The 26,949-nt window shown below is 37.7% G+C and overlaps 1 protein-coding gene across 1 annotated transcript in view; it reads right to left on the bottom strand.

Annotated features, from left to right (window-relative positions):
• The window catches only part of ADCY2 (adenylate cyclase 2), a 211,461-nt gene that overhangs the window by 108,332 nt on the left and 76,180 nt on the right, over positions 1-26,949 (bottom strand). The window contains exon 4 of the mRNA XM_032684184.1: positions 550-699. Coding sequence (XP_032540075.1) covers positions 550-699 — 150 coding nt within the window. The remainder of the gene's footprint in view (positions 1-549; positions 700-26,949) is intronic.

Here is a 26,949-nt window from a genome sequence, read left to right as displayed (position 1 = left end):
TATATAAAGCACTCAGAGAAGTCTTTTATTCAACTGCTACATAAATGACAGGTATGTCTCATTATGCAATTCCCCTAGCTCCTCTTAACAAACCTGACCCCCAAAACTATATCACATGATTCATCAGTATTGTGGTTTCAAATATTTTTCAAAACCAGTGCAGTAATATCTTCTTGCAGTGATTTGCAGCATTGGTCTTGGGCACAAAGCACTGAAGATTTCCAAAAGCACATATGTACATCTCAGCTCATTCAGTGAGGACAGCAAAAGAGATAGTGTGCCAACATAATCTATACAGCATTTTTAACTTTCTTTATCATAAAATATTCACATAAAACAAATGAGAGAAAACATAGTTTGACAACACAAATAACTAAAATACCTTCCATATTCAGATGGAAATTGTGCACAACCATGTTCAAAAGACTTTGTATATTTCATTAAGTAACTCATTAAGTGATTTTCCATTAACAAGCTGGATTATATAGTGATGAATAGGGGGACAGTGTGAAAACAGAAGAAGAGACACAGACATGGGTGTGACTTTACCTGTTGCCTCTTCTCAAATTCTAACTTGATACGGGATTTGATGCAGTTGCATGTGTCCTGATACGTCTGCTGCAGCGCAAGTTCCATGAGGTGTTTGTGGTACGCTCCTGCCAAGTTTCCGCAGATAAAAATTATTACATTTGCCAATATCTAGGGAAATTAAAAAAAAAAAAAAAAGGTGTTAGGAAATTTATATAAATAAATTAACAGAAATTAATTCTAGGCTGCAATGAAAGATTACTGCAGTTATGTATTTTGCTTTTGTTTGATTTCTAGCAAAGGTTAACCTTTCAAAAAGCCTTCACAATTAGTGGCAAAATCTCAAGCAATAACAGAATCATATTTAGGTTGGATACTGTTATAATTTAGCATTAAATAAGAATGAAAATTAGCGACATGTTTGCCTACTAAATGAGGTACATGTTTCCTGAAAAAAGAAATTCAGACATCCACTGTGGAGTATTAATTAGGTGGGATCATGATCTACTGGTGTAAAACAATAGCTACAACTCCCAGTAACAATTTCGGAAGCCATACTATTGCCACGCTCTTTTGGCAAGACATTTTCTTTTGCAGTGCCATATGGTCAAGAGGTGAAATATTTCACCTACACACATGAACAGCCTGACCTGCATTTTACCCCAGCCTGATCCACTACTGTCAGTCAGCTATAAATATTATAAGCAATTTTTAAGTAGCGAGATCTGACATCTGCCTACTAGAATATACTTTTCCGTTCTACCAGAAAACTGCATTTGCTTAAAACACAGAACTTAAAGATTTAAGACTTAGGCTCAAACTTACAGCATCAGATGCCCTCTGTTCACAACAACTCACAAACATGAGAAATTAGTTTGCTTAAAAAATCCAGACCTGTGCTTCACCTTTGAAAAGGACACAATACTGTATGGTGATGCTAATACTTTTAACCATACCCAGCTTATAGCTGAAAATCAAACAGACGCATTTATCCATTCTAGCTCACTCAGAGCAAAAGAAATACGAGAGAGTAACGAAACAATTCCTAATTCAATAATAAAGATAACAAAAAAGATAATATTAAATTGAAGGTGAGATACAGTTGCAGTCTGGTCAGAGCAGGTCTGTCTGTAAGGCCCTAGTGTACCATACAACTTGGATTACAAGCACTACATGATGTCACAGTACTCATAGTCTGGGAGGGAAGACGGAAGAAAGGAAGCCAAAATTTCACTAATTATCCACAGTTTTAATCATGAGGTTTATGACAGATTTCCCTAGTGATCATTCACTGGCTGGTTTTGGTGTACCTATGGTAATCTTTTGTGAATAGCTAGTAGTGAAAGAGCCAAAGATCAGAAAAAAGTCCAACAGTATGCTACAGTGGTTCAAAGAAAAAAGATAAATTGTCCCATTAAACAAAATTCATCTTCTTGTGGAATACCTGTTAATTACAAAAAAATACATGGGCATTTTAATGCTCCTTTTATAAATGGACACTTTAAAATGAAAGATTTAAAGATATACTTTTATTGACTTGTCTGATGTGTCACCTCTCATGGTTCCACAAAGCTAAAAAAGGGAACTATCCATCTTTGACAGAAAAATGATCAATGTTTGCAACTGGATAGAATTTTTCTTTCTTTCCCTAAAACTTTAAGATCATGGCATTATAATGTTTCTAAAAGCAATATCTGAGTGATTTTGTCAATATTTCTAAAATACATAAATGTCAATATAATAAGGAAAATGCACAAATTTCACTTTCTCCAAAGAACCTTTATGAAGTAGAGGCAAAAGAAATATTTTAAATGAAACATTTCACAACAGCCAATAATTAACCCCACCAAAAACATACGACAATATGGTGTACAGTAAATCATTTGAAATTAAAATACTTTTATATCTCTTTGTAAATCACAATTGTTTGATTCTGCTGTGATGTCAGCAATACCATAGCACTCTCAGCAGACACTGATTAGTGTAAAAAGATCTTATGTGACAAATAGCAGTGCAGGGGTAGGGTGCCCCAACTGGCAATCATTTCACGTTTTTAAAATGAAATCATAATGTATGAACACTGCTGGGCATACAAAATGCTCAGATATCAGTGGGAAAGTTTAGTAACAAAATGATCACTAAAATGAACTGAAAGCAACAGTGTGCTGTGATAATCTTTAGGAAGATGTTGCTGTTGAAAGACGGTACACGAACTTACTAAATGTATTGTCCAGCTTCATAAAGTTATAGAGTATTTAAAGCAAAACTTCAGGAATTTACTCAATTAAAATAAAAAAATACTGTAATGGGTAGATAGAGGAGTGAACTATGAGTATCTTCTTCAACCTCATAGAAAAACAAGTTTGTTCTAAAGTCACATAGAGTCTCCCAAAATGGACAGGTTCAAAATTTTCCTCAGCCCAAAACTATTAATTGAGCTTCTCACTTCTTAAGCAAGTACACTAATCAGTATGCAATCATAAAAAAGTTTATTTTGTTCAGGTACCTGCTCTGAGAAGGCCCCATGCTGTGAATCCTACCTGTACCAAAGCACTTGGAATGAAATTCTGAGTCAGACCAATCTTCTGTTCTCTAGGCTAGGACTCTGCAGTCTTTTTTCCTTTTTCCTCCCCCCCCCCCAACTCCATCCCTGCCTCCCCCCTGCCCCAGATGTATGTTAGATAATAAGAAAAGATGTGGTGGATCTTCTGGTAAGAAATTCTGCATCTTCCTGTGATAGTTCCAATAACTGTGCAGCTAAAACTGTAACTGAGAACCTCTGTAAGAGAATTCGGGGACAACTGAATAGACTACATAACATAGTTAGGGCTCTGGCCCAGGAGGACAAGACTGAACCGTGGAAAAGGGTATAAATAATGATGGTAACTCAACAGCACAAAAAGACCAGGGTGACATCAAATACAGTGTTGCATGAACCCAGTTCATATCCTTTACAAACAGATACTGTATGACAAATGTAAACAAAAAAACCCAAAAAAACCAACCAAACAAAAAAAAAAAAAGACAACCAAAAAAAAAAAAACCAAAACAAAACCAACAACGATGACAAAAAAACAAGCAACAAAAAATCCCTAGTAAGGATAAACCCTAGTAAGGTCCCACTCAATTCACCATATGAAAATGCTGAGTGATACAGCAGAAGTTTCTATCTCTCTGTATAGTTAGAGTGGAGAGAGAGGCCAGTCCATCTCCTGGGTCATCTGCATCCCTTCAGACTGATCCACTAAATATATGCTGCAGTGAAGTTTCTGCTTTATCAATAAATAAATTCAATGTCTACAGAAGGTGATCTAAATATGAGTTAAAAATTAACACAAGGAACACCAAGGTACCACTGGGAAGTATCTCTAGGTACTCCAAGTACCAGCTTGTACCTCTAATCACTTAAGGAACATAATCATGCTTGATATCTCTTCCATCTCCGTTGACCTACAGAAAACTATGCACTTCCAGGCAATCCAGGCAATGGGGTAATTTTGCATTCAAGCACATGTATTTTTCAGTGAATATCAAGTAATCAGATGTCTAGTGCTTCACTATGAAAATAGACTATTTAAAAGCAAATGAAGACAAAGCTAAGTAGCTATGATTAATTTCTCAAGAGAGTACTACAGTACCCTGAGCTGCAAAAAAAATGTATCATGCATAAGTTCAGCTGATGAAAGCTGCCCACAAAGATACATACACATAAATAAGTACTATGCTATATAAAAATAAAAGAATTACAATACAAGTTGCTGATTCTGATTCAAGAATAAATAATTTGTTAAATATCTTAGAAACTGTTGCTGAAATACCTAATATGAAAATCAGAATTCTCCATAGATTTTCCCTTCCAGCTTATGAGTTATTTTGTTGCATTTCTTTCTGCTTAGCTATTGTACATATATTTCCTGAATTCTTGTATGAACAGATTTTTTTCAAAAAAACCCCGACACCATAAATAATTAACATTTTTTTCAATAGTTTTCCACTTTTCTTCTAGGTAACAAAGCTGAGGAAATGGAAGATGAGGGGTGGGCAAAAAAGGCTATCATTTATACTGTCTGAATGGAAATTAATGGGAGAAAAAAGGATTCTTATGTCACTGCCAAAGTGCAAATTCTTCAGCTCTGCAAAGATGAATTGTCTCTCTCTTCATTTGATCTTTCATGTGATGGTTTGTGGTGTGACTAGCCAAGCTAGGGAACAAGTCTATACTTCTTTGGAACCTGTACAGTTTTCAACTCAGACATAATTCAGTTAGAAAGAACTATGTCAGGTAAAAACTGAAAAACAGCATTTAGAAGAAAATGCTTAGCCAGTCACCATGTACTATGCCCAATACCATTATTTTAAGTAGATGTGTTCAGAAGGTTCTCAAGCTATTCCATTGAAAATTCTTGCCCATGGAGCTCTGGCCAGTCATACAATGTTGACTTTTTTTTCTTTCACATTTCCAGACCTATGGAAGTCCAAAGTCTATAGGTACGTCATAGCTCACAAGAAGGAGGACAAATTTGAAAAAGGGAAACATTTTGCCATATGGCAACCTCTGTTTCAAAAACAAGCAGTTTGGAGAGGAGCAAAATTAACGAAGTCTGGATTTCTACGGATTTGTATCATTTTGCCCACTAATTTCATGACTTATACAATACTTCCAACTCCTCAAATAGGTCAAAGATTTCTATAGCTGGCCTAAAACAAGTGATCATATGTTGCCTAGTCCACCAGCTGCTGTTACTGAGAGTAACAACAGGCCTTTTCCCATACATAGGGAGATCACTAAGTTGGGCGTCTTTATTATGAAAGCTCCTGTGTTTCACAAAGAAATGTATCAACCCCTTGGATTTCTATTTCTGTTTCAGAGATAATGGTCAAGGTTCAATGAATGGTCAATGAATTAAGGTTATTTGGTTACAGAACACGACAGGTTGAAGGAAAGACAGATTATGGGCAACTGCATACTTACTTCCTCAGGAATTTAAAGTAAAAATCAATTTATTTAATCGTTACACAATTATTTTAATACTCTGAAAGGTAAAAGATATTTAAATCCTTAAATACTTATGGAGGTCTCTCAGTTTAATGAGACTGAAAGTGTTTTGCTAAGGAGTGTGAGTTATGAGGCAGACCAAACTCCTCTCTCTCAGCAATTGTAAATCTGAAATTAAGAGGCTCCAATAGAGGAAGTATGGAAAAAAGAAAATAACAACTCTTTATTAAAGAGTATTTATTATGTGTATTGGCAAAAACAGCAAAAGAACACAAAAACAACTAAACAATAATCCTGTATCCAAAGGTCTCCCTTCAAAAAGGAAACAGTTTGATACTTCTCTGTCCTCTAGCGCGATTCTAATCACAGTTGGCAGGGGGCGATGCTGGATCACTGAGGAGCAGAGCCTGCAGTTGCTCAGTGTTGGTTGGCAGGGGATGCTGTTGGGCTCTGGTGGTCCCTGTGTGGGGCCTCCAGATTGCAGGAGAAGCCGACAACGGAGATTTCCCCCCCACTGAGGGGGGAAGGGGAAAAGGGGAAAGAAGGACTTTTTTTTCCAACTAAACTCACAGTGTCTGCGGCTGGCTGTGGCCAGGACTCCCCTCTTTCGTCTATGAGCACAAACTCTCCGATAAAATCTGAGCAGATTTGGGCTGGAGACAGAGAAGCACGTAGGCAAGTCGAGGCCAGAGAGCAGCCAGATGACCTGGCCGAGAGCAAAACGGCCTCAGAGCTTTTCCAACACACCCCCCCCTTGCCTCCGTTAAGGCAAAATGTGAAGTGCCCCTTTCCAAGAAGAGGAGGGGAGAAAAACTCCCCATCCCCCCACCTCCCCCCACACACACCCCAGCTTAGAGAGGGCCATCAGCCTGGAATGTAGTTCTGCCAGCCAGCTCCTTTGCGTAGGTCAATCACTCAGGGCAAAAAACTGTCCTCCCCATTGAACATCCCTCTCCCACATTGCAGCAGGGGAAAGAAAATTCCCATTTGGTTTTTTAGAACAAGTAAACCCATGACAGAAGGCCCCAATAAGAAGAGACTACAGATGAAGAGAAGAACAGGAAGCTTCAGTACCCTCAGACCCTTTGTCTGTATCAAGGAGAATGTCAAATATTTTTCAGAAAGGTAAGCAGAAAAACAAGTTGCAATTTTGCAAGAAACAACCCAATTAAAAAAAAAAAGGAAATATAAAAACCCACAAACAATTTAAGATTTCTCAAAGTAACTGAGAAACAACAAAAAAATAGTTTGAATTAGTCAGCATCCCAGATGGCTGCATATTTTCAGTGTTAAAATAAACTTGGTAAAAAGTCCCTTTTTGGGAGGGGAGTTGATGTCATTTTACAAGCCAGGAAGTTTTGACGCTATCTTCTAATTGGTATGTGCAATTCTCTTTGTAGCTTTTGCAATCAGAGCATTGAGGACAACAGCAGGATATTCGTTTTTTGTAATATCTATGTTATTCGACATTATTTTCTTTTCATCATTATTACAGATTGAAATTTCTCATAGCTCTAGGCTATTCTGTGGAATGACTGGATTTATTTTACTCAGCTCTGTGCATACACAGACCCTATCTATACACCAGTGTAGATGAAAACTGATCATAAACTCTAAGCTCTTTAATCAAACCCAGGGAAAATAAACTAGAAACAAGAATCAGAGTTATGGTCCCTTTAGATCACTTCTGTGTAATACATATAATCAATATCATTGACTCTAGTTAATGACTCTTAATATTTTGAATCTAAGATAATTTTTTGCCCAAGGGGAACTCATACTCTCTTCAGTCAGAAGGAACCATCCAAGCCACTGGGCTTCCCTGCTTGCCTGCAGAGAGGTCTTTTGTGTTTACATGCATCTCTGAGATCATTTAATTTCTTTACTATTAAAAGTGCTCAAACATATTTGAATAGAGAATTAATTGAAAGAAACAAATAAAATAAAAAATTAAAATTATTCAGATATTTAAGTAAAACTAATAGTAACTTTGAGTTTGGCTTGAATTCTGGAAGCAAAATCTGTAAACAACAGATACTCTCATTGATCTTAAAAACTAAAACTTTCTCTCAAAAAGAATGAGATTAATTTTTAGGTTCTGAATCTCATATAAGGGTGAGCACTAGTGTGCTCTAAAAAACAAACAAACAAACAAAACCCCCAAAAAACGCCCATAAAAAAATTTTCTAAAAAAAACCAATAAATCATTAGTCTTTGATATATTACAGAAATAATCCTATGTCTGATTTTGAGATACACTCAGTCTTTTCCAATAAATTAATCTGTTTCACTCTTAAAAAAAAAAAGATTAAAATCTGTAATATAAGTACACTTACTTACAGGACGAGCAATACGCTGCTGAGTTTAATGTGTACCACTAGATTTCTCCTTACTTTCCCTCATCAGGAGTATTACTAGGCAATCTCTCCTGTACTATCTACCAGTCTTCATGAAGTTTATTTCATACTACTATCTACCAGGTTTCATGAAATTTCTTCATATATTATCTACGTCTAAGTCTCTCCCCTTCTGGCAACTTTCACAGAAACTAATCAACAGGTTCAAAAGCTACCAGAAGAAGGGAAGACAAACAGATAAATGAACTAAAAATCACATATACGCTCTTTATTTATGTACTTGTATGCTTAACCCTCAAAACCACAATAATGATTTCAGCTTTCTTCCCTAATTGCTGAAGTTACTGTATGCAACTGCACTGCATATTGATATGCTACATACTCTCAATTATCAATATAAATGGAAATTAAAATCAATGGACAGTTAGGATTACATGGATAAATTACAGTAATAACATATAATCAATGTAATTTTTTTACTACATTGCAAACAGTTGGCAATTGATAGACATTTTGAAATAGTATTTTTTATGATCTCTAAAAGAAATTCTGATTTATATAAGAGTATTTTTCTTAGGTAATATTTTTCTCTATCAGTAGTCATAATCATCTAGATAAGCCTATTAATAAGAAATACTCAAGTATTTTTTCTGCTTGTCTGATGACTACGTCAAACTTTTATCAAGTTCATTTGTCATAATTTGTCAACCTGTGCTAGGAATCAGTGGTCTTTGGCTATATACTTCACAGAGAATGGTATGGAGCAGAAGGGAGAATAATGAAGCGGTGTGTAAGTGAGGAAAGTGATGACCTGTAGAATTGGATTAAACTGATTCCAGAATGTCCCCAAAGTCAAAGTTTTGAATTATGACACTCTTACCTGTGTTTGTAATGTTTTATAAAGAACTTAGTTATCATTTTGAACTATACTGAGATCTCTAATCAGTATTTGCGTTAATTCTCAATTGGAAGTAGTCTAACAGGAAAATTTGTTCTCAGGAAACCTGAAAGTTCTATTTTCTGGTGTCAGGCAAATGCTGTGAAGAGTTAGCAAGCCAGGACAAAGAAAGTACTAAATTCGGTTTACGTTCAGGATGGAATGAAGTAAATATTAAAACCTGTTCAGGCTTTGCTGCAAATTCATTCCATTTTTCTCTCCTTCATGCCTCAAAACTACCAAGATGTTATTTGTCAGATCAGGTTTTCTATTCCAAAGCCTTAGTGTGAAGCATGCTGGACACTCTGAAACAGTTTTTTCTAAATCACATGGTTTTGTGGGAACACCTGAGTAATACCTCAAAAGTTAGCACAGTACCTCCCATTCAAAGAACAGAATCACAGTCATAAAATTGTTAAGGTTGGAAAAGACCTCTAAGAACATCAAGATCACCCTGTACCACTGTGTTCACCACTAAACCGTGTCCCTAAGTGCCACATCTACACATTTTTTGAACACTTTCAGGGATGATAATTCCACCACTTCCCTTGGCAACCTGTTCCAGTGCCTGACCACCCTTTCAGTAAATGGATTTTTCCTAATATCCAATCTAAATCTTGCCTGGCACAACTTGGTGCCATGTCCTCTTCTCCTGTTGCTCGTTACTTGGGAAAAGAGACCCACACCTATCTGTCTAAAACCTCCTTTCAGGTAGTCTTATAGAGTGATAAGGTCTCCTCTGAGCTTCCTTTTCTCCAGAACTTTCTATTCATACCAGCTTTAGTGACAACTCCTATATAGCAGCATGTGGTTATACACAATAGACACCTAAAATACTACACAGCATTATTAGGAATAGGGTGTTACTCTTAAACTAGCTGAGGGCAATGATTAAACAAATGGAGGTACTTGTTGAGGGAAGAGAGATTTTCCATGTCTCCACACTTGTTCTGTTCTTTAAGTCTGAATATAAGAACCTACCATTCACTCCTACCTTCTGTTCCTTGTCTTTTAAAGAACTATTTATGTATGCACAGATCTTCCCTCCCAGCTTCTCAGATCACTGAAAAGGTTTGGGCAAAGGACTCTTTCAAAGGTCTTTTGGAAATCCAAGTAGCGCTATCAGCGAAATCAGCCTCATTTACCTGTTTGTTGATGTCTTCAGACAGTTTCAAGATACTTTTAAGAAAATAGCTCCTTTTACTTCTTTCAAAATAGAATGTGTTACAGCTTCATTTTTTAACTTATGAAGACACCGAGTTTACAGGCCTACAATCTCCCTGACCCTTTCTAGAACCTTTTCTTAAAGATTATTTTCACATTTTCTACTGTATGGTCTTCAGAAACCAGAGCCTATTTCAGAACAATCTATATATGCTCTCCTTCCCCCATTCCTCCAAAAAGGATTTTAATGTGAGATTTTCTTCAGTTTCTTCTTCACTGAACAGGGATACAGAAATTGTTTCTCTGTGATGACCTTATCCTCCTCCCTGAGTATTTTTATAACCTGGATGTCAAATGTCCTTGTAGACTCTCTGAATGTTCTTTTTGTAACTCAAGTGCTGAAACAAGGATTCAGCAAGGAAGGAAGGCAAGACTGGTTTGGTTAACCGCCAAGGCTCTAGTTGTTATCTAACATAAATTACATACTTGTAGATATATGCTCTTGAAACTCCTATCTGACCTGAGCACTGCATATAAAAGCATTTTGCAACACTTTAAAAAACATTTGCACAGATGAAATGTTTTCACTTTGGTTGATTAACTTCAGTGGAGCAAACAGATTCTAAAATTGCTGATAAACCATGCTAATTAGCAGAATGAATATCAGGAAAAATTGCAACTACAACAGGCACAATCACAAGGTGAACTGAGATAGCTCCATAAGCTTTTTTATAGTTAGACTATCGTGCATCAAAGGCAAATGTTATTTTAACTGAATTACAATTTCAAGCTTCTTATGATTATGTAATATTAAAAGAAAAAATATAATTCCCTTTCTATAATTCTCTGACACATTCTGAAATATCTTTAATGCTCATATTTTAATTTACTCATTCCTGTGCTCAGAAGGAACCTCTGTTCTCTAGAGGTTTTGCTTTACGAACGAACCTACAAATTCTATGCACTGTACAAGAAGCAAGTTTTAGTTTGTGAATGCTGGAGGAAAGATTAAATTCTGGCAGTAAATGTGACAAAGTTTTCCCTTCCAAAGAATGTATTGCAAAAATCAAATGGGTTTAATACTGTGAAGACAAAGAGAAGTCCACTAAACTGGCAATAATGCCATTTCCATGAAAAACTTGCCTATTATTACCTACACCTCTACCTTATTAGCAGATTTTGCATTTAATGCATTTCTTACAGATTTAGTTTACAGTTTGTATATTACATTTCCACATATTTTAGAAAGAAAACCTGTGAATCTAATATTGAAATACATCATGATGCTTTGCAAAAACTGACAGGTCTTCCTACATAAAAAGAGAAGTTACTAACAATATGAAGGAAATAATATTCCAATTTCCAGATGATTGCACTCATATTGTTATTATATTTATTAATTTCTGATTTCACTCTCAAATTTGACTGGAATAGTATTGGAACACTATGGATAAATTAGAAATAGTCTCTTTTTACGAATTCTGATGCAAATGTGGCAACAAAAAATAAAGAAACCATTTCCATTCTCTAATGATTTTTGCCTCCTGCCTGTATTTATAAAAGATGCCTGTGTTCAACCTAGTATGTTCTAATCTAATAGAAAAATTACATAATAGGTGCTCCTAAGCAGCAATATGAACAATGCAAAAGGTGCATTTGACTTGTGGGAGGAGGGGATGTTCTACATGGAATGACTATTTTTTTATTCTCCATAACAAAAACAATCATGTACAAAAAGAAAATTACTACTTAAACCCCACCAGTTTCAGTTGCTTTTACAGTTATCTTTTACGGCAAAGTAAATTTCACCCTGCAACCTACCCTTTAATAGTACAAGCTGTCATTAGAAAGATTTGACAACACATCATGAAGATACAAAAGTAATGCTACACTAAAAAAGGCCTGGAGCAGTATTTCTGACACACCACCCCTTCTCAGTCAGAGAAGGGTGCTGGAGCATCCACGTGTTATGAAGTAATGTGCTACCCAAGGGAAGCAGGTCTCAGCACCACATAGAACAGCAAATTTACTTTGCCTTTCAGTTATGTTATGTTTAAAACACAGTTTCCCAAATCTGTAAATTCCCATACAAGTGAAGTTATTACTTTTTCTTCACTCAACATTTATTTCAGATGAATTTGAGTGTATGGACACTATCCAGGCTAACCACTGGGACTGGATAACAGTCCTTGCTCTGTTTTACTAATCAGTAAAACATATTCAGGTGTTTCTCAGTTCTCTACAATGGACATTCAGTATCTCTACTTTCAAAATCCCAATCTGATCAACAAACTCTGCTACCTTGTTACCCACCACCTTCTGCAGAAAACAGTTTTAATATACCCTCCTCTTTGAGGAAGCAACAAAATTGCAGCTAGGAACCAGCAGTTATCCAATACCTCTAAGAGTACACAAACTGACTCCTTTCTTTTCCACTCCCATTGTTTGTTAGACATATCTAGAAGTCATGGGATGCTGGAGAAGAACAACACAAGCTAACCTAAACTGTTCCAGCTCTCCACAATTCATTTCAGCGCAAGTTTATCACTCTGCACAGAGCTTCTTCCAAGCAGTTTTGTCAGACAGCCTGCAAACAATAGGCTTCGTGGAAAATATCTATGGACACTGTTACAGAAGACTTCAAAACTAATAGGCAGGTCAGTCACTGAATGGCCAGTCAGACAGGCAACACCAGTAGGTCTGGCTTTTGCAAGAGCACAAAGACAGGTTTGGCCCCTGTCATCAGGACTTCTCAAAACAGAAGCATGAGAAAGAAAATGATCAGCAGCTCACAGGAGAGCTCTTTAAATGCTGGATGCAGATCAAAATAAGGGAAGTCACATGCAAGGGTCACACAATAGGACAAGTAGAAGACACCCTAACACTTGCTTAAAACACCAGAAAAGGGATAAAATGAGTAATGGCTTGAAGTGCCAGAACAGGATTGCAATGAGTAAGGAACTTTGCTTCCTCTGATCAAGGTTTAAAAATTCTTGAGTTGTCTTAGTGCTCCTTAATTCAGTCACTTTGCTTATATTTTTCAGCTTGTTGCTCTTGGTTTCTTTGTTTTGCTCTTGTGTACACATTAAAAATTGTGACTTTCTTTTGTCTTCCCATAGATTTTTCATCTTCCTCCATTGTCCACTTCTTTGCACTGTACAGGTAGAGTACATAGTGTTTGTGAAGGTAACACAAAAGTGGACAGTGAATTGCTTCAAAGTGGTTCTTTACAAGGCACTCTTCAGTAAAAGCAAGCAGCAGCAGGAGTAATGGCTATTAGGACAGCTAGCTGGACAGCACTGGAAAAAAGTTTGAGGCTGCATCCAAAGGTGGGCAACAAAGGGGGGAAGCTGTATGAGGAGTGACTGAGGTCACTTGGCCTGTTCAGCCTGGAGAAGAGGAGACTGAGGGGAGGCCTCATTGCAGTCTGCAACTTCCTCATGAGGGGAAGAAGAGGGGCAGGCACTGATCTCTTCTCTGTGGTGACTAGTGACAGGACCCAAGGGAATGGCCTGAAGTTGTCTCAGGGGAAGTTTAGGTTAGAAAAAGCTAAAAAGAAAAAGGTTCTTCACTCAGAGGGTGGTTGGGTACTGGAATAGGCTCCCCAGAGGTCACAGCACCAAGCCTGACAGAGTTCAAGAAGCATTTGGAGGATACTCTCAGGCACACAGTGCCTCTTGAGGATGGTTCTGTGCAGGGCTAGGAATTGGACTCAATGATCCCTGTGGGTCCCTTCCAACTCGGCATATTCTGTGATTCTGTGATCATTCCTGGAATCCTAAATCAGTGCTAACAAAGGTGTAAGTTGTGCATGAGGCCCCCACCTTTAGCAAGGAAAATGCAGACCCAGATGCAGAGTAAAATAGCAATGAATAGCTTGTCAGAAAATAAATACTTGTTACTCTTGATCTGTTCCTACTCTGAAACAGTGTTAATCAAAAGTACTTCATAAGTTGACAAAAAAAAGAGTGGTATGTCTCTTTACTGGTGTTTTGTGGAACTGCCATCTTTGGCCTGTATGGTTTGAGGGCAAGTGTATCCCCACTGCAGTTACGAACGTGTATAGACCTTTCTATACTTAGCACTGCGCTGAACATACTAATTGCCTGTCAAATAATAAAAAAAGGTTTGCAGACAACACACTAAGGCAGTGCATACTAAAAAGCACTGCTACAGACTCCCAGAGATTATTTCCTGGAAAAGTGTTTTTTTCCTCTAACAAAATCTCAACAATCTTTCTTTCATCCCATTACGGATTGGGAAGTTACAGCATCTCAGGTAATATGTCTTTTAGTGTCTGACTTTATCCTAAAGAGAGAAGGCTATTAAAAATGAATTGCTCTCTATGTTAGCAAGAGTCTACCACTGAATGGGAGTTTCATTAGTTTTGAAACCGGAGGAGCATTCTGAGCCAATGTCTTACATCCAACATCACAACAAAAATCAGCAATTTTATATAAGGAATTAATTTGGTTCTCTCTTGTTAAGAAAATGATGTTGTTTTCAAAAAGCTATCTGCCATTTCTACATTAAAAGCTATCTTTTGATTTATATTCTCTCCACATTTGCATAGCAAAGAATCCCAATCATCTTTTCTAAATCAGAATGGCTGGAGATGGTCTCAGATGCAAAAGATTCAGCACACTGTTTTCTCATTAGGTTGTTAGAGACCTCAGCAGAGATCCAGTTGACAGTCCAGTTCAAGGACATAATGAGATGCAGCCAAAAGAACTGAGGGAACTTGCTGATATCACTACAAGGCCACTCTCAAGTACCTTTAAAAGCTCATGGGGATCATGGGAGGTTCTTGAGTGCTGAAAGAAAGCAAATCTAAATCCTATCTTCAAGAAAGTTAACATCACCTTGAATCCTGGGAAGGTGATAGTACAAATCCTCCTTGAAGCCATTTCCAACTATATGAAGGACAAGAAGGTGACTGGGATTAGTCAGCATGGTGAAATGAAGGTGAAATCATATATGAACAACCTGAATGCCTTATGTGATGAAATGACTGGCTTTGTGGCTGAGGAGAGAGCCTTGAGCACACTCATAAACCCTCACAGCCCTTACCAGCCTCCCCTGGGGCTTCCTGTAACATCCCCAGGCCCGAGAGCTCTATATAAGCACAACCCAGAGCCTTTAGCTCCTGCCTGCGCTATAGGAATGCTGGTCTCCAGTTAAGCTATGCCAACCACAGACACCCTTGAACCAGATCCTCAACCTGTGGACTGACTTGACTTCAGTCCTGCCTTGTCACTGTGGATGTGTCCAGCAATTGCTGGATGTGATCCTGACTTAAGGATTGGCTGTCTGTCTTGACTTTGCACCTGTCTGCTTGCCATGATTTTGTCTTATAGTCTTGACTCTTGGTTGAACCTGGTTACTGTCTCTGGACTTGCCTTGCCTTGCTGTGGGACTGGGATCAAGGCAGTGAGTCCCTGGCCATGTTGCCTTATCCCTTAATTGCTTCCTCGCAAAGAGCTCTGAGAAGAAATGCAATTCAGTTCACTCAATTTTCATTAAAATAATATGATTCACCCAGGAACTTCAGTTCACCGCCTTCAAGGTTTTCAAGCAATTTCACTGGATTCAGGTATTGAAAACAAAATAAGTGCTTTATAAGCAAGCAACGACAGGGAAGATTGAATTTCTGAGATATATTTCTATTTTCTACCCATCAAAGTAGCTTACTAAGGCAGGAGTAGGACATAATGTCAAAGCTATCTAGTCACTTTCTATAGTGTAGGTTCATCAGCAGGAACATTCTGGCCAATTAACACATCAAGTTTCATCCATGTCCCCCCCAGTATCTTTTATTTACTGAATAAAGTGCACTGAAACATTTATAGTTTCTAAAAACATAACTTCCAGTTACTGTAATTAAACACCAAGAGCATTTCATGTGTTAATGCTAAAAAGTTGCCTCTATATCATCATTTCTAGAACTCACCAAGGTCCCCAAACTTGGGCTTCAATCATTGCTTTCATATATGTTTTTATTAAGAACAAGCTATATCTCTGCATCAGCTTGCAAAATAAATTATTTTACTATACAAAGATATAAGCATAACTATTAACTTTGGCATACATAAGCAAAATATAGTTTTCATTGTATACCCATATAGTGGTGAAAATCTAAAAGTTCATGAATCATCACATGAAGTACTACTAAGGATAAGCTCATCTTCTAAATTGCACATGATATAATACTGGGAACTTCAGCAAAGTGGAGTTTTGTCTAACATCTGTGCCACCTACCAGGAACAGTGATTTTTTTACCTTCAGATTTATATCACAGAATCACAGAATCATAGAATCAACTAGGTTGAAAAAAGACCTCTGAGATCATCAAGCCCAACTTTTGACCTAACACCATCTTGCCTACTAGACCATGGAATTTCCCTAGGAAGGCGAAATTACAAAATATGTTGAAACAGTCCTTTTAAAGTGACATAAAATGACTAATACAGTCATCAAATCTTTCATTAATTTCCACGTAACTGCAGTAGCTTATGGTACGTTTGCAAATAATGGAGACAATATTACTATTTATAAATATAAATTTAGACTTCTAAATGCTACATTTAGTTTGGGAAAACAAATGACCTATTTAAAATTGGAAAAGATAAAATTCTAAAACTACCAAAAATAACATACCTGTCTAATCCCAAATATTTTTTAATGATCGAACAGTTAATACTGCTGTGAAGAAACCCTAAAAAGCAACTCACATATAGAGTACTAATTTATAAACAATGGTTGTTTCATCTTAATCTAAATACATCCTGCTTAAAAAGCATTATTTTATTAGTTTGGTAAAAGCTCAAACAAAACATCACTTTAGCAAATAATGAGCTGTGCTGCCATTTACTAAAAGACAGACACTACAAATCAGTTACACAGCCTGCAACTAATGAGTATGACTGATACGTGAGAGACACTGGTGTATTGCAAATTGTACTGTATATCCTTTAAAGGCGGATCTGTATGGCAGATGGTTAACCACAAAACTGCAAGACCAAAACCCAAAGTTTAAAGTCTCAGGTAATAAATTTCTTTGACCAAGGACACAAAACTCAAAAGTAAAGCCGTGATCATTTATCACTGCCAGCGCAGTACAGCATTAAGTGTCCCAGCAAACCTTCCCAATGCTCCAGTGCAGATAATTCTCAATTCTATTACCATTTCCTACACTTAATTCTGTTAGATGTTCTTTGGGATGTCACGGGGAACATGCTGGGATGCTATTATCCTCTCTGGGACACAGACATAGCTGCATACTTTGGTCATCCACTTTTGTTTTCGGGTAATGTAGTGGGTTGACCCTGGCTGGACACCAGGGCTTTAGCCACCAGTGGCTAAAGCCACTCTCTCACTTCCCTGTGCAACTGGACAGAAGAGAAAATATAACAAATGGTTCATGAGTTGAGATAAGGGCTGGAAGAGATCACTCACTGATCACTGTCACAGGCAAAACAGACTCAAAGTGGGGATATTAGTTAAATTAATTACTAACAGAATCAGAGGAGGAGAATGAGAAGTAAAATAAATCTCAAAAACACCTTCTTCCCACCCTTCCCTCCTTCTCCATGTTCTACCTCCTGCCCATTCAGGAGCGGCAGGGTGACAGGGAATGGGGGTTATGGTCAGTTGTTTCTACTGCTGCTCAGGGAGAGGAGTCCTTCTCCTGCTCCCCGTGGGGTCCCTCCCATGGAAGACAGTGCAGTACACTGGTGTACAGAACACTCTTACAGGAGAGTTACTTCAGGATCATGAGTGTAGTTTACCCTGAATCCCACTTCGGTCATACTAGAAACTATCCAGACTTGGAAATGCTCAATGTAGCTTATAGCAGTCAACCAAATATGCCCCTTTGTAAAAGTATAGCATGACCAGACCCCGAGTATTACACACAGTAGTGGTCTACTCCTCTCAAAAGGGGTGGAACAAGATAAAAAAGTTCTGGAGAGAAGCCCTTGGAAAAAGAACAATATTGTGGGAACATTATGAAGATTGACACACTCCAGGGTAGACAGAATGCTCTTGAGTGATTTTGAGCTAATTGGCTCTTCACTGGTCTAACAGTAAAAGTTGTCTGCTAAATGGATGTAGAACTCAGGCAGCAGAACTATGTTTGAAGTATATTTAGACACTGTGCAGTCTTACTGCTACTAAATGAAGTACACCTTTTTGTTTTGCTTTCTTTACAGATAATCCAGGCAATCAGTGGGTAAAAATAAGGGCTGTTAGGCAGGTTTTAAAGGGAGTTATTAGACTACCTGGTTTCCAAGAGCAGTTTTAGCTGTAGATTATAGGCAGGAAAGTGAGACTATCTGGTGTTTGTGACTGCCACACACCTACGAAATACCAGAAGAGAGAAGGGGCCATATGTTGATCTATTCAGATTTTAAAAATCAATAATCAAACTCAGCTGAAGAGACACAGTAAGTGCTTCTATGCTTTTAAACACTGTAAGTTTTACCAGGACTTTTTCAACATTTCTTGCTAGTGAACAGTTGCTATACATGTTCAATAAATGATTAAATGAATGGCACTTATACCACAATAATCAAAGAATAATCAAACAAAGAGTTTAGCAGGAATTAAACTAGTAAGAAACAAAAACAGAATTAGAACATTTTATGAATATATTTAATGACTATGCACTAAAAGCAAATTAAAACTTATTCTGAAAGCACTTCAAAAAAGATCTAGCAGTCTTTAACAAGCTTTTATTCACTAGTCTGTTCTTTCACAAGCTCTTTAGAGGCTTGCTTATTTTGTATTGTAGGCAATACTAATCTAATATTTAAATGATCCTCTACCAGTCTTTCAACATTAATTTAGTATTCAATACAGAGCTCATCACAAGCAATATACTTAGAGCCAGTTTAAAAATGCTCAAGAGATAAATCCAAACAATCACCAGTAGTCAATTCCAACAAGAATTAATAATAATCCACCCCACATCCCAAGAAATTATAATTTCATATGCTTAAAATACACATCAAAATAAACAAACTACAGTACAGTAGTTGGAAGTCCACTGAAAATGTCTATTGCGGATGAAGGAAAAGATTAGTCACGTACCACCATTAGTACCAGATGGATAATTAAGGACTGAATACAACAGGAATACAAAGATTAGTGTAGGTAAATATACAGAACAAAGACAGTAAAAAAATAGTTGGAAATATTGAGAAATTATCTCAGAGTACAACAAAATGGATGAAATTTTAAAATACCACTATATTAACTTTTATATTACTCATACTTGGGAGAAATATTCAAAGCAAATCAAGCGCCTTAAAGACTCAGACTGAAACAGGATGCTGACCAAGGTGGTTATAAAAATACTAAGACTGTCATGAACATGTTTAATAAAACCCCTCACAGTTAGAGACATGGCTGCAAGATGAATCCTGGATTCTAAACATCCACCAAAAGTAATACTTTGTAGCACATAAATAATTTTTTTGCTCTCCACATTTGGTATTGTCTGCTTTTTTTAACAGCTCGATATTTGAAATACCAAAAATATTATATCCCGCCCTCCATTAAACAAACTCTCTTCTCCACAATCCTTATTTTTCAAGGAAAATTAATGACCTTACATCCACAACAGGAAAAGTAGAATAAAATTAGCAAATTACAAAGCTGTCAATCATTTTGCTCTGAATCATGTGACGGGGCACAGCGGTGCCTACCGGCCGGCAGGGGAAGGGAACTGGAGAAGGTGGTCCTTGCCTCTGCTGCATGCCCTTTCTTCTGTGAGCCCCAGGCAGCCTGCACAGATCCCATGCCCAAGTGGGTCCCCAGGCAAGGAAGAAATTACAGGCTGAACAAAAGAGCATGTAATACAGGAACTGCAGAGGGGAAAAAAAGAGCAAAACAAAAGGGAGAGTAGGTGGAAAATGACTAAATTTAATGTGCTGCATTTTGGATGAGACATGCCTGTTACTGCTGTTAAAAATAAACAAACAATTAAATAGTCTAGATTTGTCTCCCTTCTAGCATGTTTATGGTAGTTACAGGAAATTCTATCATATCATGGGAGATGTTTCCATAACTGAGGAAATTTATATCGCATTTGAATAAAGGTGTTTTGGAAACAAATTGACTGCATGTCTTTTAGCTTGCCAATGCTGTGCTCAGTTGCTAGTTTTTTGAGGAACTACTGCAGCAAGGGACTATCAAAATACCGTGTGATGTTAACTGAGATGTGTTGATTTTGTCCTTAATTAGGGTCAGCGTGACCTAGGTCATGGCAAACATCTCCAAACGTTAATGATGACAGGAAAATTCATTCACAAGTTAGAATCAAATTTCCTCTATGTTAAGAGAAACAAATTCATCTGGATTTTAAAGCGCAGGTATAGCAGGATCAAAGCAGATGCAGAAAGGCCCCTCAGAAACTCTGTGATAGATGAGCAGAAACAGATTTTGCTTTCCTTCTTTCTGTGCTGCTTTCAGACGCTGTCAAAGGCAATCACCATCAACACTTGCAGCATGGGGAGGGAGCCAAAAACCTTTATGAGAATTGTCAGGTGAGGAACATAATATTGATCTCAGCAACACTGGCACCAGAGGATCCTTGCAGCTCCTTCTGGCTTTGTAATCTACATAGTAGCCTTTACTTCTGCTTGAACAGCACATTTAAGACCCTAAGGTACTTTCTGGCCTTGGACAAGTAAGAGTTATAATGATTTCCAGGCTCATCTGATGATACAACACACCTCATGTTTTAGATGAAAAGTAATTAAATTCCCTACAGTGCAGGTAGAGACAACAAACAAACAATAAGAAAACCCATTAAGTTATATTGATTTTTTGAAAACTTTAGAAAGCAGGATGATTTTTTTTTATGTACCATATGAAAGATCCTAAAATACATAATGATATTCATCAGATCTGTTGAGAATAGACAAGAATATGGCCAAACATATTCCAGATCCACTCCAGATCTGAGTTTGCAATAACTCTCCTCATGCTACAAACTTTATACAGGATGTTTGAAATCAAACTGTATGACCTCAAATATTAAAATTAGCATTTAACCAGTAAGGAAATTGAATAAATGGAGGCATGCAGCATAATGATACTTGAAAGGACTTCAGATAAATCAGCAGGACTTCAAGAGTCAAAGTCAGAGAGACATAGGTCAGCTCTTCTGAATCCCAAAGTAACATACTGTGGTACTTTGGCACTGATGAAATGTTATCACTGCTCTAACCTTTGAAAACAGAATTTTAAAATAGTTCTGTAACTGAATACAGCTTTGGATTTATTTTCTCTTTTTATCCATCTCAACAAACTTCTTAAAAAGTAGAACAGAATTAACTTCTGTTAAATGTCTTTTAATTCGATTCTCTACAACACTGCAGGGAAAAGGGAAAACCAAACCACCCAAAACAACTGAACAGGCAGAGCTGGCTGTCACAGTACAGTATTAATCATATTTGTTGTACTACTTCCAAAAGATTACTTATGTAAATGTAACACTGCAGGAGATTTACCAACTATTAAAAATATCTATGTATTTAAAAAAAAATATTTTTTCATGTATATTGTGGTTTTGCACTGTCCCTTTCCACAGCTAAAATGCTGTAAACGGTAGTAAAAGAAAAATGAACATCCACAGTCTCAATCTATGCAGGAGGTATATACACTACTTGTTTGTCCAAGCCTGTTCTGCTCCTCCAGATAGTCTGACTTTCAGAGGCAGTGCTGTGTTCATGTGCTCTGTATTTTAAGCTGTGACTAATCAAACTTTATGGTCTGTTGCTCACATCATGACAAAGTACATGAAGCTGATGAAGAAACAGAATTTGTGGAAAGAAGACTTCTACACTTTAATACAGGCTTATAAAAAGGTCCTATGATATTCAGATGTGTTTAATTGCAGCCAGACTCACTGAACCAAAATGGAAGGTACTTCTATGCAAACTTAACAAAAAAACCCTTGCTAACTACAGCTGCAATACAACACTGTAATCCACAGACTTTGATTTATTACTAAAATAATGAGTAGAAGAGGGGAAAAAAATATATTTATCTACATCATGTAAATATCATATATAAAATATTGCATATTATATACATACATACATACATGCACTAATACTGTCAAGACCTTGTATAATGGAAAACATTTTATCACTGCTAAACTGCTGAATACCACAGAATATACCAAAAACTTTCCCTGAAAAATACTGAAACTATCTCATATCCATAACATGAACAGATTTGCAATCCTGTTCATGAAAATATGTATGAGTTTCGAGCCATACACACTGCAGTTCTACTTTGATCTATGTCTTGGGTACTTGTTAAGAGAAGACTCTAATAAATGAAACATAACCCCCCTTTGAGCCACTGCTTATTGCTCTTTTGTGAACTGATTTTGTCAGGATGAAGTACAATATCCATAATGCATTCCGAAAATTTTCTTATCAGCAGCTACACAATTATCATTGCCTTCTTTTGGCATCCAGTTAGTGAGACGATATCTAAAATATCATTCAGATACACTGCAATTTTTTTTTTTTTTTTTTTTTTAATTCATGTCCATTTATATGTCCTTTTGATGAATACATGTTTTAAACAGGAATAGAGTTATCTTAGAAAAAACAGAAATATCAAATTGTTCCTCCTGGTCTAGAAAGGATTCTCTACCTGCTTCTAAGTACAGATATTCATTTCCTACATCCCTAGTAGTATGGGTATAGAAGAATATAATTTTTAATATTTAGCTTCTTAAATTGGCATTGTTAAAAAAAATAATCCAATAAGTAACAGCCCTGCAGAAACAATTCTAACTGCTCAGGTTTTAGCACAATACAGTATAACCATAGCCACTATTTTCTCCTTTAGAATTATTTTTAGTACAAGCAGACCTCAACATTTTATCTTCTGACATGAAAAGCAAACATATTTATTTCTCTTACTTCACCTTAATAAATGCATAATGGTTCTTTTGAACCTCCTTTGGAAACTACAGAACCATGTGCATTTTGTTAAGCAAAATGTTCTGAGTCTTCACCTCAAAATTGCATGGGTCAGGTCACAGATTTTTAATTTCCTTCACTAGTAACATTTCAGCTAATTTGTGCTTGCTTTGAGCATCAGGCTCACCATTTTTTTCCTCTTTATTCAGGGTCATCAGAATTTACATGACCTACTTCCTTACTAAACAAGCATTTTTGAAGTATTAATGGATTTTCTCTTATAGACTGTGCTTTCATAATGTGTAAGGAAAAACTTTCAGATCAGAGAAAGGCAACAAGGAAGATCAAAGGTACAGAATGCCTTCTAAGTATGAAAAGATAAATAATTTTCAATCCTCCAGCCTGGGAAAGAAATTATAGGAGAGCTGTGGCAGAGGTTTATAATATCATAAATGATCTGAAGAGGGTGAACTGAGCTCAACTGTTCAGCCTTTTCCAGTGTAAGAATTTGGGGGATGCAAACAGATGACATGTTTGAAATAAGCAAAAGATGATTCTTCCTACAATGCAGTTAAGCTGCTGAATGCTTTGTCACAAGAAGCTGCCAAGCAAGATACAGTATACTGAGGGATTAGAAAAAAATCCTTAAATTAAAATTTTAAAAAGCCCCAGCTAGGTTGAAAAAAAAGTATGAAACAGGTTTGTAAGAAACAATAAATAAGAAATAAGGTAAAAATGAACTTCAAACAAAGGTGTGAGGGGAGTAGAAAGAAAAAATAAATCATGGGAGAAAACTTCCAGCAATTCACAAGGAAAAAATTGAATTTGGAAGGCTAAAATGACAGACTTCACAGATAACAAAATGTGTAGGGTTGGAAGAGACTACAGTGGGTCGTCTGATTCAAATTCTCTGTTTAAGCAGGATCATCCTAGAGCACATGGCACAGGACTGCATACAGACAGTTCTTGAATATCTCCAGACTTTTGACTTTGCTACTTTAAAGTCAATACAAACCAAAGGGTGCCACTTTCAGAGCTATCAACATGATGGCCCACAGTCCTAGTTTTCAAGAGGGGAGGATTTATTTTTCTTTCTATAGTGCAAAAAAAGCCAATTTAACTGCAAACACTGCACTGCAAAAGAGCACCCCAGATACAGAGAAGCACCACCTTGAAGCAGTTAAGTCCAACTCTTTCCCTACCTCTTAGCTCCTCAGTTCTCTGAGATATCCCAATATGCCTCATATCAAATCATCCCAACTGAGCCTAGCATGACTGAGAATCTGAACAACACTATCTTCCTTGTGTTGTTTTCACAAACTAATTAACAGGTACTACAATTTTTTAATAAGAACAGAAGGAACCATTTCAGATATTTTAGAGACGGAAAGAGCATTCACTACTGTAAATCCCTTTTCAAAAGCTGTATTAGTTCAATCTTTCTCGAAAAATTATCACAACCTTTCTGGCTTGACTCTAACACTGAGCTCACCTGTGTTCTTTACCCTTACATTTCTTTCGGTGACAGTGAAGAGGAAAAAAAATGTACACCGCCACCTGAATGCTCAGTGTGTCTCTAGGGACAGCATTCTCTGCTCTGGCAGTTGGCATCAGAAAGGCCTTTCTTTTCTCTTGGCACCCCCTGAGTGACTTCCTGCAGCAGTCCTTCACTGTCAGATATCATTTCAGTTCAGTAATTATGGAGCAGCATTTCCACACTTACTCTATTTTAACTCTGGTATTATTGTGGTTGCCTGGAACTCTGACACTGATCAGCAAATGTGATCAGTGAAAAATCAATTACCTCATCATGCAGTAATACATATGCCTGCAACTCCCAGAAGGAGATATTAAAGTTCTACATTTTCTCACGATGATCATGTCTTATGGATTCAGGCTTACCATATCCCACATGAGAATATGAAGGGAAGAGATGCCCAGCAAAGAAATTGTCCCCATGTTATACACTGCAAAGTTATTAAAATCTAATCTTCATCAAGTTCACCAAAAAAACCCCACTTCCTACACAAAAGTCATAATGTTGTTTACAAACATATGGAATTCTATTTGAAAATATGTGGCTCTGGTTTATGTTGGAGGTTGCTGAACCTCGTAGCCTGACAGAGGCAAAGCTGCTACAGCACCACATTCCCATATCCATCCAGTTGCGAAGCGTATGGGCACACCTACATACAACACATATATACCATATATCCAAAGCCAATCACCCGGATCAATTCAGACTGAAAAAAACACAAGACCAAAACAGCCCTTGGGCAAACACAAGCTGCACCAACTTTCTGATCCTGCTCCCCTCACTGGTTGACCAGTATGAAAGCAATTTAGTACAAAACACATACACAGATACATTATGTATCTCTCCAGTAACTGGCGACAGATATGTGATCTGTTCAATAGCCAGCCTCTGGATCACTCACCCACCTGCACAAACAGATCTGTCTCTGGTTCAGCTTGGACTCCTGGCTACCTCCAGCAATCAAGCCATATAGCCTCTAGCCTCTCCAGTATCCATCCCAGACTTACAGCCTCATCTCCCACTCACCAGCTAGTGTGGCCTGACCAGTGATCACGCATGCTGAGACATACACCCACAAAATATATATGCAGTACAGTCTTTCCAGCTGCCTCAGCTCTCGAGCCCCTCTGAGCCACATCCCCCTTGAGTACCAGCTGGTACTTAGACCTCTCCATTCTCTCCAGCTGCTCCACTACAGACACCTGGGACCCTGTGACACTTAGTTTCCATTCCATGGCCCCCCCTGCACACATAGACATGTACATGGAAACAGCATAAGTATGTCCCTTCATCTAGCTAGGAGTGGAGGTTGAGAAGAAGATAGGACAGGCAGTGTAGGTCAGGGATAGGGCATGGTCAGATAACTGTACTGATCAGCAGCCCATTAACAAGTGATCAACCCCTTTTATTGCCTTATTTCTTTATTCTCCCTCACCTGTGCCTCCTCCAAACCACTATGATCACTCCCTTCCCTCACCTTTGGTTCCTCCCCTAAATATCCCATCCTAAGACTTGTGTAACCCAAAAAAGCCCTATCCCTGCATCCACTAATGAGGCCCACGGCCTGCTGGGAGCGACCCCCTCTATCTGTAGAGTGAGCTAGGGAGCCATTCCCATTGACTCACCTGGCTGCTGGTTGTCACTCCTAGACACTTACTGTGACAGCCTAGCAAGGAGCTTGGGCAGGGTGTTCAATTTGCTCTGAGTAATTTAGTGGGGTTCCTCTGTTATTGTTTCCCTGCTCCTTCATAGTTTTGCAGATTAGCTTTTAATCAACTCTGACCCAACAGCTGATCCAATCTAAGTCAGTGGAGTTTGGAAAGCACAGACAATGGACATCAGCAGCAGGCTGAGACAAGGAAAATATCCAAATCTCTTGTGAAAGCAAGGGCACATTTTTTCCAGAGAGGACAGTTGGTTGCAGCTGCAATGATTAGCTCAATAACAGTATGAGAAGGACTGAAGTCACTGCTGGAGCTGCTCCAACAGGCCTTAACATGGCTCTCCAGCACACCTTCTGCTGCCTAACTGTGGTCTCCGCCTATCAGAAGAGGGAAAGTAGCAGAGTTCTGCCATCCAAGACCCATCAGCATCAGTTTCTCATCCAAGACCTGCAACAAGTGATTCAAATGCAGAGCTGGGTTTAACACCAGTTGAGGAAAGGAGTGTTGCAAAGTGGGATCTTTATTTGTACTCTGCTCTAACCTAGAGGGAGGTTACTGACAAAGCCCAGGACTGATGACACAGGTAAGTCCAGGGAGGATAGAGAACATGTTCACAAAGGTTAGTGCTTGCTCCCCCACTGTCCCAGGCAGGCCAGCTATGCTTGTGTTCAACCCTTGGATTTAGGAATATTTTTAGCAAATGCAGCTGAATTTCAACAGAAGCTGAAATAACGTAGTTGAGAGAAAATAGCTAGATAATGACTTAAGGGACTACATCTGTACCATGTGCACGAGATTCTGAAGTGACTCGGTCAATAC

This window comes from Chiroxiphia lanceolata, chromosome 1, assembly GCF_009829145.1.
Source record: "Chiroxiphia lanceolata isolate bChiLan1 chromosome 1, bChiLan1.pri, whole genome shotgun sequence".
Taxonomy (NCBI): Eukaryota; Metazoa; Chordata; class Aves; order Passeriformes; family Pipridae; genus Chiroxiphia; species Chiroxiphia lanceolata.
Note: the sequence above shows the minus strand (reverse complement) of the source record. Positions and strands in the feature narration are given on the sequence as shown.